We start from the raw sequence: 14,560 nt of genomic DNA on the forward strand, positions 1-14,560 counted from the left end.
TTTTCCCTTTTTAAATGCTAATTACATGGGATTAATGATGGTCATTGATCTTTTGTTTTATACGGCTTAAATTAGTTCTCATGTTCTCATGTGAGAGAGAGTTCTTATAGAACCATCATGATATGTATAATTTGTAAATATGTAATTTATATTTTATAGTTTGTAAATGTTTAATTTTCTTAGTACATAGTACCCTTAGTATTTTGCAAGATGGGGTTATTGAGTTATTGTAAATTTGTAATTTGTAAATTATTATTTTGTCTTTTAACCCAAAATCTAAAGTAATCCATCAAAATCGAAATGTTAAAACTGAATGGGTCTACAAGAGTTTTAAAATGGATTGGATATTATTTCAAAAGAATGGATATAGATATTAAAATATCAAACCGAAAACCAAACGGGTTTAGTGCTCGCATAATTGAACCATCCGAACCCGCCTGGCACACACTCTTAGTGCAAATCCAGCAAACCTCTCACTAACCTTTTAAATAATAATAATAATAATAATTTGATGACGAGAAAAATTCGCATCCACTGTTACATTGTATGTACTGAGTAAACATCACTCATGTGTAATAGTGCAACCAAAGAAGTAAACCAAATATTTTGCATTGATTACTCAATGCTCTAAAGTTTAATTCCTTAAGACTTTAAGGATATCTTCTTTTGAAGAGAGATTATTCATGCAACTTGTGAAGTTGGAGGGTTTTCTTCTTTTGGAGAAGGATAGGAGTGTGCAGTCAGAAGTGTTTGTACAAAACCAATACGCAATGCATTTCCCCCTTTGATATGAAAACTGTATATTAGGATTATTAAACCATCACTAATGGCATGTTTGGTTCATGAAATAGGTTAGGAATGGAATAGCATTCCTTGGAATGACTTATTCCATTGTTTGTTTTGTTCATTTTATCATGGAATGACATTCCAAGGAATGAGTTATTACCTTTGCAAAGGGAATAGTCATTTCTTGGGAGGCTTTGGTATTAGCTATTCCCATGCTCTTGGGAATAGCTTTTATAGTATAAATACCAAAAATGCCATTTGTACATTATTTAATATTTATATTTAATAAATATAATGTATTATATAAATGTATATATTTAATTAATTATAATTTTTACCTATCAATTTATATATATATATATATACACACACACACACACAAAAATAATAATAATAATAATTATTATTATTATTATTATTATTATTATTATTATTATTAATTTGTTTATATGAGTTGTCCTTAATTTTTTTTTTTTTTTGTATAAGTGTATTTATGTCTTTAAAACCTATTCCATTTCTATTTCTTTAACCAACCAAACACTGGAATACAATTCCTAAAATCTATTCCTTCAACGAACCAAACAATATTATATAATTTATATTCTATTCATTACCTATTCCATTCCCTGTGGAATAACATTCCTATTCCCTCCAAATTCATTCCGTGAACCAAACGTGTTGTAAATCATTATAAATCTCATTGCATTTATTATACATTTTTACACGCTCAACTCAAATTTAACACTTTAAATCGAGTTAATACCCAATTAAGTCATCAACTATAGAGAATTTTCGCGATTTAGTCCTAAAAGACTTTTTGTGCTTAATTAGGTCCTCAATTTTGATGGTTTTACCCAATTGAGTCATCGGCTGTTAGAATCAAAGAATAATTAAGAAAAATCAGTATAGTCGATGACTAAATGAGATAAAATTATTATAATCGAAGACTAACTTGGATAAAGCTACTATAGTTGAAGACTAAATTGAATATTAATAGAGGTAAATTACTAAGTTATTTTAACATAGGACTCAATTGAGAAACCACCAAAGTTGAGGATTTAATTAAGTACAAAAAGTCGTTTAAAACTAAATTGAGAAAAACTATTATAGTCGAGGATTAAATTGGATATTAACTCCTTTAAAATCAAACTATTATCAAACTTCATTTAAAAGTTCTCCCAATATTTGTGAATGCATTTACAAGTTCAAACTTAAAATTTTATATAAAGAAAATAAAACAATGCAGAAATAAGAACAAAACTATACATCGTACACAAACTGAGTTTCTCTTGTTCGTACTCAGTTCGTGCACTATATGTAGGTGTATATGTATACACAGGCATATATACATACACAAATTTGGAGAGAGAAAAACAAACACAAATAGATAATAAGAGCAACCATATCAGTGGTTTATTGAAGGATAATGCCAGTAAAGAAACTCCATTGTTTGAACTTCAACTCATGTGAGAGTTATTTTTAATGCATTTTTTACTCTTGCAAAATAAAGTTTTTTTTTTTGCAGGTTTTGCAGAATTATTTAAAAAAAAAAAAAAAAAAGTGGTGGAGGGGGGGGTGCGTTAGTGTACAAGTGAGGCGCACTTCACGTCCCTAGTGAAACACGCGCCCGTTGGGCGAGTGAGAGTGGCGGCGGCCACTCTGACGCAGCATTAACTTTTTTTTTTTTTTTAATGTCAGGCTTTTGTTTTTGTTTTCCTTTTTCTTTTTCTTTTTTTTTTCCTTCTTTCCATATTCTCTTTCCTAATCACTTACAAAAACTCCTCAATAACCGCGAAAAAACTCCACTGATAAGGATGCTCTAAGAAGATGAAAGATAAATTCTAGAAGTTTGTAAGAGACTTGAAAATATATGCATTTTATATGAAAGGTTTATAAAGATATTTTTTTAAATAATAAAAAAAATAGTTATTCCTAATGAACTAGGAATAGCTAATACAATGAGGTCTTGAGAATCAATCGTTATATCGTGGACCAAGGTCCACAGTTTCGAAACGACGTCGTTTCAATATTAGTGGACGCAAATGCGAATGACTTTAGGAAATTCATTATCTATAATACACAGAATCCTTGTCTAAAATACACAAAATGACTTGAGTGAATACACAGAATATTGACACAACTACACAAAAAGCATCCCCTAATATTCGAATACACAAAACACGTCACAACCTATGTTTAAGTACTCCTAACATGAATACACAGAATTGTAGTCTACAATACACAGAAGGACTTCAAAGAATACATAGAATATGAAAACACCAAATACACAAACACATCACCCCTGTATTTAAGTACCACTAACATGAATACACAGAATCCTTGTCTAGAATACACAGAATGACTTGAGGGAATACACAGAATATTGATACAACTACACAGAAATCATCCTCCTAACATTCGAATACACAAAACACGTCACAACTACCCCTAACATGAATACACAGAATCGTAGTCTACAATACACAGAATATCTTCAAAGAATACACAGAATATTAACACAAATACACAGACCGGCCAAAACGCGAAACGTGATTTCCAAAAAAACCAAACCATTAATTAAAATGACAAAAACGATGTCATTTTGGTGCATTGTGCACCCCGATCCACGATATAAATTGCCCCTGAAATGACTAATCCCATTGCAAAGGAAATAGCCCATTTTGTGAAATTTATTCCTTATTGCAAAATCGAACCAAACTGATCTATTCCACGAAATGACATTACATTCTTAATGTATTTGAAGAACCAAACATTACATAATTTATTTGGAGGTAAAGCCCACTAAATTTTTCCACTTCAAGCTAGTTTTCCGGAAGAAAACAGGACGAAAGGAGTGTCAACTTACCTGGGTAGAAGTGTGGTTTCCACTTTAGACCAAATGTGATCAGGAAGAGCATTATTAAGTTCTGCAAAGAGCTAAATGACTTAGATTCTGGAAAATAAGACATGAAAGGTAAAGGTAATACAAGAAAGTCAAAAAGAGAATAGTTCTATAAACCACAGATCAGGTGTATACACTCACAGAAATGCATTTATTCATATGCTTTAAAAGGTAATGTCTAATACATTAATGCAAACAATTTCCTGTACATCGACAATCCTCCCACCAACAGAATAGGTGCCAAAAGTGCAAAATTTCAAATATCTACATAAACAAATATAAAGGCAATTGACAAAAAAGAGCCCACCAACAAAAACTGCCAGCCCTTTCTTTCTCCAACTTGGCACAAAAATTGGGAAATTTGCTGGAAATAAAATAGTAACAGCATTTAAATATCAGTCAGGCATTTAAATAGAATATGAACGGGTGCAAACAGCCTCAAGGGCCTGTGTAAACAAGGCAGAGAAACTTGTCATGGCCTGGAACACTCCTGGCAAGCCAGTCTGAATGTTATTTAGAGTCATTGCCCGGGTAACGTCCACTGCCTTAGAGTGTTTTAGCATCTCATCCTCCACCCTACGCTGGCAAGATGCAAGCTCGGCTTTTTTCTCAGCCAAAGGGTCCCGCGCATCCAACACATGTCCAGTATCAGGGCCATTATCAGGAAGGCCAATACCAACCATGGAGTATGAATTGTAATACTTCTTCTCAATACTCCTCAGACTTGATGCTTTTTTCTCAAGCTCTTTTGATGCAGATTCAGTTCGCTTCTTGATCTTGAGCTCTTCAGTCTGTCTCAAAAATATAGAATGGACAACATTTATGAAGCTTTTGATGGCTTCTGATGCAACAGTGTCTGGGACACGGTCAAGGGCAAGCTTCCACTCATCGCAAAAGGAAAATGCCTCTGAAAGCTCCTTGTTGCCATTAGTAGGCTCACTATTAACAGGTACTAGGGTGAGCTTGAACCAGCCATGAAGAGAGCGGATAAAATCCCTTTGGAACTTTATAAGGCGGCAGAAACTTGAGTGCCATGCAGATACAGCAGACTCAAGGTCGCGTGTTGCCTGCCGATGTAGATCAGAAGTTGATTGACCTTTTGTTGATCTGTTGACAAGGCCCCGAACCTGCTGAACAATGTCATTCTGAACTTCATGGAACTGGTTCATGGATCTCCACATGTACATGAATCTGCATTTGTTACACACATGAGGAAATGAAAGATGATTTTTCCAGTCTTCAGAAAGTAAATGGTAAATTGAATTATTTGGGCAGAAATGTACTCACACAATGATCTACTTTTAATGCCATTACTCCGTATTTGTTTAAACGTCATAATAATAATATAAAATGTGCATACTCTTGAGTCGTGACCAACTGACCAAGTACAAGGAGACTCAAACAACTTCAAGAGAAATGTTCATATGCAGACCACATCAGCTATCCAAAAGCAAGCTAGTAGTTCATTCTTAAAATATCAAATCCATGAGACTTGGTAGAAATTTATAGTCATAGAAGATAGAATCCTACAATTTTGCAATTAAGAAAAGTAAAGTAAAAACTAAAAAAATAAAAGGAACAGGCTCCAAACCAGTTTCAATTTTACATAGCAAGGTGAAATTCAGTAAAAAATGACTGCTTCTGTATAAAACATCTCAATGAACTTAGTGCTACAAAAATAGATACAAAATATGAGCACATACTCACCCATGACAGACTTCAACAAGCTGTGGAACAAGATCAGAGTCCCTCAGATCAATAATAGCAGAAGAGGTAGTAGAGACAGCCTGAGATGTGACAATAATTAAGGATTGCAGTCTTGTTATTGAGGCCTTGGTCTTGTCCAATTTTCCTTCCTCATCCCCTTTGTACTCCTGATTCTGTAGTGTTGCTAATTTCTTTTCATGCTCAATTTTCACTCCTTCTCTGGCCTACATTCACGAAACTTGCATTAATAATATAAATAAGAGGAGTTACAAGTTAAATGCGATGAAGAGTGCTGTTCAATCTTATCTTGAACAACTCTTCCTTTACTCAACTCACCTGAATTGCAACAAGCAGAGAGGAAAGGACCTCACAAAAGAAAAAAAAAAAAAAAAAAAAAAAAAAAAAAAAAAAAAAAAAGGAAAAAGAAAAAAAAAAAAGGAAAAAGAAAAAAAAAAAAGGAAAAAGAAAAAAAAAAAAGGAAAAAGAAAAAAAAAAAAGGAAAAAGAAAAAAAAAAAAGGAAAAAGAAAAAAAAAAAAGGAAAAAGAAAAAAAAAAAAGGAAAAAGAAAAAAAAAAAAGGAAAAAGAAAAAAAAAAAAGGAAAAAGAAAAAAAAAAAAGGAAAAAGAAAAAAAAAAAAGGAAAAAGAAAAAAAAAAAAGGAAAAAGAAAAAAAAAAAAGGAAAAAGAAAAAAAAAAAAGGAAAAAGAAAAAAAAAAAAGGAAAAAGAAAAAAAAAAAAGGAAAAAGAAAAAAAAAAAAGGAAAAAGAAAAAAAAAAAAGGAAAAAGAAAAAAAAAAAAGGAAAAAGAAAAAAAAAAAAGGAAAAAGAAAAAAAAAAAAGGAAAAAGAAAAAAAAAAAAGGAAAAAGAAAAAAAAAAAAGGAAAAAGAAAAAAAAAAAAGGAAAAAGAAAAAAAAAAAAGGAAAAAGAAAAAAAAAAAAGGAAAAAGAAAAAAAAAAAAGGAAAAAGAAAAAAAAAAAAGGAAAAAGAAAAAAAAAAAAGGAAAAAGAAAAAAAAAAAAGGAAAAAGAAAAAAAAAAAAGGAAAAAGAAAAAAAAAAAAGGAAAAAGAAAAAAAAAAAAGGAAAAAGAAAAAAAAAAAAGGAAAAAGAAAAAAAAAAAAGGAAAAAGAAAAAAAAAAAAGGAAAAAGAAAAAAAAAAAAGGAAAAAGAAAAAAAAAAAAGGAAAAAGAAAAAAAAAAAAGGAAAAAGAAAAAAAAAAAAGGAAAAAGAAAAAAAAAAAAGGAAAAAGAAAAAAAAAAAAGGAAAAAGAAAAAAAAAAAAGGAAAAAGAAAAAAAAAAAAGGAAAAAGAAAAAAAAAAAAGGAAAAAGAAAAAAAAAAAAAAAAAAAAAAAAAAAAAAAAGGAAAAAGGAAAGAACATAAAGGTCCAAGGGACTTCAGTTCTGTTTCTACACATAAAATACTGTAACAAATTATTTTATATACGTCCTTTCTTGAACAACTCTTCCTTAACACTTGTGGACAAAAATAGGAAGCTTTTCAAACTTGGACAAACTTAGGAAAAACTACAATGGGACTAGTGCTTTTAGTGTTGACCAAACCAGAAACGCAAGTCCCACTTGCGTTTCTGCCATGTATTTATGTATAGCAGAAACACAAGTCACACTTGCGTTTGTGGTACAAAATACCACAAACGCAAGTGGGACTTGCATTTGTAAGAAAAAATAGAAGTCATTCAAGGAAGATAGCTGATGAAACTGATGATAATCTGGCAAGCTACAAACGTCCGGCGACCTACGACCAATCATCCTGCTTCTTCTCTGTTTCAGCAAATTATTCAACTTCTGTGAGTAGCGCTAGTCTCTCTTTCAGCAAACTCACCGGAACTATCCTTGCTGATCTTCACTCCATTGCACAGTGCCTGAGTGCCATGGGATATCTTGAAGATTGCAAGCAGCTATACAAGACCAAGCGCCTGGCATTTTCCGATGCTACTTTAAGGCGATTTGGCGTTCAGAAACTAAGTGTGGCTGAGGTGAAGAGGATGGAATGGGAAGCACTTGACAAGGTTGTGGGGCTGTGGTTGACAGCAGTTGCATTCTGTGTAGATCTTATTACCATTGAAAAGCAGACCTATGAGTCAATCTTCAAAGATCGCCATGGCAATGCAGCACTTCTCATAGGAATAGTCAGTGCTTGTGTATCACCATTCCTAGATTTCACACTGGCAATTGCCAGCAGTCACCCTTCCCCACAGAAACTATTCAGGATCCTAGATTTACACCCCATACTAAAAATAAGCTTGCAGCCATGTGTATTATTCGAGGTGCCCCTGCCCATAGCTGATCCTTTCATGACAATGACACAGGTGGAAGAAGTGTTGTATCAACTAAAAGAAGCAGCAAAAGTGAGTCTCCAGGAAAAAAAAAATTCTTACAAATGCGAAATGCCACAAACACAAGTGTGACTTGTGTTTCTGCTATACACAAATACATGGCAGAAACGCAAGTGGACTTGAGCTTCTAGTTTGATCAACACCAAAAATCCAAGTCCCACTGTAGTTTTTCCTCAAGTTGTCCAAGTTTAAAAAGCTTCCTATTTTAGTCCACAAGTGTTAAAAGTTGCCCATTTTAATCAATTTCCCTGTCCTTTCTACCACCCTATTTAAAACCTTCAAAGCCTATGTACAATAATATTAATGTGCCAGCCCTTAATACTTTTTATTTAGCTCAACCAATTTTTTCCTAGTTATTGTCAGAAAAGCATTCCCAATTCAAAAGCCCACCACCAAGTCACCAACAAAATAAAAAAAGAAAGATTAATCAACCCTTACTCCCACCCCTACCTGTCTTTTCCTTAAAGGGTTTTGTTGCCATTAGGCACACATCAATAGAGGCACATAAAGACTAATTAGATGGGATGGGAGATCCACCTATGCTCAAAATCAACATTAGAATCTCAATAAAGATTGTCCTCACACCATGGGCAATCTTGTCATTCCACTACAACTGTCTGAATTGGATCCAAACAAGTTAAATTACATGAAAGCTCACAAAACACTCATGGATAAGCATCCGCGTGATTCTAATTAGACACCTCCAGCCACTATGACATAATTCCTTTTGAGATTCCAACTTTTCAAGAAAATTTTCGCCATTAAGAAATATTACTTTAGCAAAAGATCATTCTATGTAAGTGCAAACTATTCTAGATTTGTTATGATTAAAGTACATCTTAGCACATCTATACTTTTATTCAGAAAAATCACTAATAGATACGGTGATAAAATGAAATAAGTATGTGAGAATTAAAACAGTAGAAAAAGAAAATGTTGAGAAAAGTGAGATCCAAATGAGTACCTTAACCTCCTGATACAGTTTCTTTTCCCAAGCCAAGAGTCGCTCCAAGGTGGAACAGAGACTCTTGGTACCCCCTGATTCATCGGTTGAACTGGGTTCAAACTTGTACTTTACTGCCAATGGAGGCTTTGAACTCCAGCTTGAACTCAAGTTACTTAGAACTCCACTCGAATGGTAAACTGTCTCTGCAACACCAACAGATCAAGCGAATACAATTTCGTATTAATATTAATGTCAAACTCCAAAACTTGTCTCTGGTTCAGCGAAAAGAATGCTTGAAATACAAACTCGAAAAGAACAGCTAAGATTTTGAAACAGCAAGATTCAACTAGCTGCATTTCACATATGCATAAATTCCTCAATTAAACAAATCATGTGTCTAAAATTGAAGAATTGAACTCACTCTTCAACTGCTTAAAGCTCCGATCCAATTGTGCCCGGCCGGTCTCCAGCATCTCAGACACTTGCTCTCCAGCAGAAGCAGCCTTGTCAAAGTATTCCTTGATGGCAGCAACAATCTCAGCGAGATCCTTGTGCCTCACTACTATTCTCCTATCGGATATCATTTCCCCTTTGGCAGTCCCATTTCCCCAGCTCATCGAGGAGGACCCTCCGTCATCCATCTCGGATTTAGTGGCAGAAGGATTGATTGAATTCGACCTAAGCTGAGCAGTAGTGGCAGTAGTAACCTCATTCTTCACCGATGCGGTCCCGAAATTCGATCGAGTCGCCCCAATCTCAGATCTCAAATCCTCTCTCTCCCCTTCTTCTTCAAGGTCGGACGAGCTCGTAGTACTGTAATGATCATGGTCTCCCCACTCACTACACTCTACCTCCTCCCTCTCTGCTTCGCTGTCGCAATTAAGATGATGAGTATGCTTTGTCTGCTCTCTCGATTGAGCCGGATTTAGATTCCGCAAATCCCTATTCGAGAAGTAAGAATGTGAAGAGTAATTGGAGGCCTTATCGTCATCAACGCTCTGGTTATCGAAGAAATCGAATCGCTTGGTGGACGGATTCTGACGATAATCCTTGTCGTGAGAGTAAGAAGATGACTTATCGGCATCAAAACCGTCGTCATTGTTGTCGATCCAATTATCGCGAGAGGGAGCGTTGCTTTTCTGAAGCTGTTCGAAGTACTCGGAGGTCGGGGGCGACGGAGGGTAGAAATTCTCCCAGTTCCAAACAGAGGAGGCCTGCGATGGAGTGCTGGAGTAAGTTGAATTCGCCTTCGCGTTGTACGTACAGTTTTCGTTTTCGAAGAGATTGCGAGCTTTAGGGGTGGACGCGAGGCTCGATTCTGAAAGGATGTGAGGGAGTTTGAGAGGCTTTTTAAGGGGAGGTTGTTGGCGGTGGGAGGAAACGGAGGATGCGGAGAGGATATGAGGAAGTTTGGAGGACGCAATGGTGGGGGAACCGGAAGGAGGAGATGGCGCGTGGATCTTAACCGGAGGAGGAGGGGTTTTGAAGGCGCGTAGGAGCACTGCCGGAGCTTGGTCGGAAACGGAGAGAGATTCACCGGAGGCAAAGCAAGTGAGAGCAGAGCCAGTGAGTCGAAGCGAGCGGCAATAATCAGAATGAGCAGACGCCAGGTGGTGGCGAGCATAGACGGCCTCCTTCATAAACCGCCGCCGCTCCTTGCACCGCCGCACCGTGTCCTCATTATCCAGCTTCGAAGCCGCGCATCCCATTTCCCTATCTATCTATCTATCCCCGGAAACAAAGGTGAAAAGCAAGGTCGTGTTCGGAAGACTAGCGGAGAAGCAGAAAAGCGGCGGAGTAGATACAGATATACATATACTGTGTACTCCCATCTATGTATCTGAATCTGATTCTGAGCTCAGCACTTCAGCTCACACAGTTATCTATCTTCTTTGACATTACTCGAAACTCGAAAGGAAGCACTTTTGGCACCACTTTCGCTTTCCTCTCTACTGCACCTACCTCTACACTCTACACTATTATACTTTCTACTTCTCTTTTCTTTTTCCAATTTTAAGTGAAGTTTGTAGACTTAAACAAGAGATCACAGCACATCATGACACAATATGCAAATTTAATACTTACATAAGCCAATGTAATACTAAATAAGAAATAAAATATTTATTATTGATAAACAAAAACAAAATATTATTTTTATATTTTAATATAAAAATATTACTTTTTTTTATTAAAAGTATTATATTTTCCCTTTATAAATAATGTTGCATTTATAAAGGAAAATGTAATACTTTTATATTAAAATGTAAAAGTATTATATTTTTCTTCAAAAGTATTACATTTTCTCATATAAGTAATAAACATTTTATTCGTGATCTAATATTACATTTGCTAGTATACGAGCATCCACAATAGTGGATCTTAGGTGGTTTTTGCGAGTTTGAGTGCACATGTGGAGGGTAGAGAAGAATTGGGGGTGTTGTAGGTAGATCTGGGTTTTAGCTCTGCAGTGGACCCCACCAAAATAAAAGTTGTTGTACTCCACGCGTGAAGCGCACCTAAAGCGTCCATTTGGGTGAGTAATTTCTTATGCCTTTTCCTTTTTTTATTTCTTTTTCTTCTATCCCTTTTCTCTCATATGTTCTCTCTTATACTTATCTCTGTAAAAGTTTCTCAAAAATTATGCCTAAGAGCATCCACATCAGTCCAAGATTTTTTGTGGCTTTTTATGTGCCACTAGGAGACCGAACAAGGAGAAAAACTAAAAGGAAAAAAAATCTAACAAACTAAAAAAAGAACAATTAAAAGACATTTTTCTTCAAAAAGGCATTGGCGGCCACTTTGAAGCGCCCCAGCGGGTGCATGGGAAATGCGCGCCAGCTAGGGCGGTAATGTGCGCCAAGTGCGCTGCTGTCTGTTTCTTTTTCTTTTTCTTTTTTTTTATTTCTGACAAAATCTTGTGTTTTGTAGGAAGAAAAATAAGCCAAAACCATCTTCCACATCAATAAAAAATCATCTCAAGTTTGTTGGGCTGACAAAAACTAAGAAAAATGCATTGCTATGGATGCTCTAATGGGGATGCTCTAAGTATTACATTTCATTTTGACCGACCTATCTCACGGACATGGATCCGTGAGACGGTCTCCCACAAGTTTTGCCAATATTACTCGGTATTTGTTGTGCTATTATGGAGTATTAAACTACAATATGAATCCGAACATTTTGTTTTAGTACTACTAACTTTATTACAATGTGATATTTGTCCACATACTTTCTCAACATATTGAAGCACAAAGAGTCAATAGGGTTTGAACATGTGACTTCTCATTTGAGAGAGTCATAGAAGTGCCATTGAACTACAGGCTACTTGGCAAATGATGTGATTTCTAATGATTGGGTGACCATAAATATGCTAACAAACCACTAACTAAAAAAAATAAACAAATCAAATAATGTCAAGTCAGAAAAAAATGTACTAAAAATAAGAAAAAATTGTACTTTTTTTGGGTAATTGTAGATTTTGTCCATGAGTGTTAGTCATGCTCACTTTTCGCCCCTAAGTTATCACTGGCGTTACACTTTTCGTCCTTCCGTGATCATTTTTCGTCCCTGAGTTGTAATAAAATTGCAAATTTTATCTCTAATGTTTTATTAGTAAATGGACGAAAAATGCAATGTCAATTAGCCTAGATGTGGTATGTATGATTGGAAAACTCAAGTATTGTTTTCCTAGAAGGATTCCTATAAGTCACCTGAAAGTGTCTTGAATATATTGTATCCGTCACTCTTTCATATATTAATTGTCGTTCAAATATCTCGAAGTAGATAAGGACTTATTTAAACTTAAAAAGATAATTTAGGACTAGAAGTCCACTACTTCAAAGCATCATCTTAAACTCCTCGTTTGGATCAAAATTCCTCAATCACATCAAGTCTTGTTTGCGATGATTTGACTAACAATATTTGATGATTCTCCTTAAAAGGGAAAAAGAAATGACATTACCTATATCCGTTAGAAAAGTTCTACAAGGTGCGAATTATACTCCCAAAGCTGGCTCCCTTAGCTGTCTGCGTCACATCAAGTTTTTTTTTTGGTTTCTTCCTTCAGAAGATTTGGCGCGCAAACAGAGCCATTTCATTGTTTACAGCTTTTCTCCATTTCTTCATTTCAGAGCTTGAGAGGTGAAAGTAATTAACATCAAACAGAGCTGAGAGCTATTAACATCAAAGAACGCTTCAGTACTAGGTATATTTATGGTATGTATATGCTATTTGAATTATATTTTAAATATTTTAAATTTTAAAATTATGTATTTGTTGAGAAAGAATAGAAAACACTGCCATAAGCATTCTATCGCTCCATTCGCTCAAAGATTGAGTTTATTCACATATATCTATATAACAAAAAAATGCTTTTTTTCCCATTTCCAGGATGCTATTGATTTTTAATATTACGTATTATTATTGGTTATATTTGTAGATATAGAGGATGAAGAAAGGTTAAATGAACCCAAAGTTGATATGGTATTTCAATACAAAGAATAAGTTTTTACATTTTATACACATTATGTAAAGAAAAAAGGGATTTGGTGTAGTAACGAGAATCTCAAAACGCAGAGATGATCGGGAAATTTAAAGTACTTCACTTTTTCATGTGCTAAAAAAATCAACAAGTAAAAATTTGTTATCGTCAAAGTTCTCAACAAAAATAAGATGTCAATCTAAAATAAGATTCAAAAGGTGTGAAGATGAGAGTTTTAAGATAACAACAGTTGAACTTAGTCATGGTCATGATATGAGTCCGAGGAAAGCACGTCTTTGAGATGATGTCATAGGAAGCTAAATGAGCAAGTGAAAAGGAAACTTGATATAAATGATCAAGCATTTATATGGATGTGACGTTTAATGAAATGGATTGTCGCAATTATATTGATGAATTGATCAAGCAACAGTTTCGCTCTCATGTTGTAGACGCAGGAGGTTTTGAGAATGTGACGTTTAATGAAATGGATTGTCGCAATTATATTGATGAATTGAGAAGGAAAAGGCTTGGTGTAGGGATGTAGAAGCCGTTTGTAAATATTTTGCTAAAATGCAATAGAGCGATCCAAACTTCTTTTATGTGATGGATGTTGGTGAAGATTCTCGGTTACGAAACTTGTTTTGGGTTGATGGGAGGAGTAAGGTTGCATATGAATCTTTTGCTTATGTGATTACCTTTGATATAACTTATCTCACAAATAAGTATGACATGCCTTTTGCTCCTTTTGTGGGAGTAAACCACCATGGACAATCTGTATTGTTTGGTTGTGGGTTGTTGAGCACAGAGGACACTAACTCATTTGTGTGGTTATTTCAATCATGGTTAAATTGCATGTCAAGACACCATCTGAAAGCCATTATTCCATATCAATGTAAGGTCATGCAAAATGCTATTGCGATTGTATTTCCAAATACAAAGCATATGTGGTGTTTATGGCATATCATGAAAAAACTTCCTAAAGAGTTGAGGGGATATTCTAAATATGAATGATACCCTTCTTGCCCTGATTCCTAAGGTCAATTCCCCTGAGACGATCAAACAATTCCGTCCGATTAGTCTGTGTAATGTCATCTATAAGGTTATCACGAAGACGATTACAAATAGGCTTAAGATCATCTTGCCCAAGATTGTAAGCCCGTTCCATAGTTCTTTTGTTCCTGGTCGCCAAATTTCGGATAATGTCCTCATCTACCAGGAGGTTTTACACATGATGCGTGTGAAGCGGGGTCCGTATGCTTATATGGCCATTAAACTAGATCTTGAGAAAGCCTACGACTGTTTGTCTTGGGGTTTTATTCGACACAAGCTTTGTGAGATCGGTTTTAGCAGCTCGTGGGAAAGATTAATTATGCATTGTGTGGAAACTCC

The 14,560-nt window shown here is 34.9% G+C and overlaps 1 protein-coding gene across 1 annotated transcript; it reads right to left on the reverse strand.

The window, feature by feature from the left end:
• Nucleotides 1-3,816: 3,816 nt before the first annotated feature.
• LOC116029414 (nitrate regulatory gene2 protein) lies at nucleotides 3,817-10,690 on the reverse strand. The gene is made up of 4 exons (XM_031271410.1): nucleotides 9,113-10,690; nucleotides 8,710-8,894; nucleotides 5,396-5,619; nucleotides 3,817-4,879 (listed from the first exon to the last, which is right to left on the reverse strand). The coding sequence occupies exons 1-4, from the start codon at nucleotides 10,398-10,400 to the stop codon at nucleotides 4,096-4,098; spliced, it is 2,481 nt and encodes an 826-aa protein (XP_031127270.1). The 5' UTR covers nucleotides 10,401-10,690; the 3' UTR covers nucleotides 3,817-4,095.
• Between the last annotated feature and the right edge of the window lie 3,870 nt (nucleotides 10,691-14,560).

This window comes from Ipomoea triloba, chromosome 9 (genome assembly GCF_003576645.1).
Source record: "Ipomoea triloba cultivar NCNSP0323 chromosome 9, ASM357664v1".
NCBI classification, from domain to species: Eukaryota; Viridiplantae; Streptophyta; class Magnoliopsida; order Solanales; family Convolvulaceae; genus Ipomoea; species Ipomoea triloba.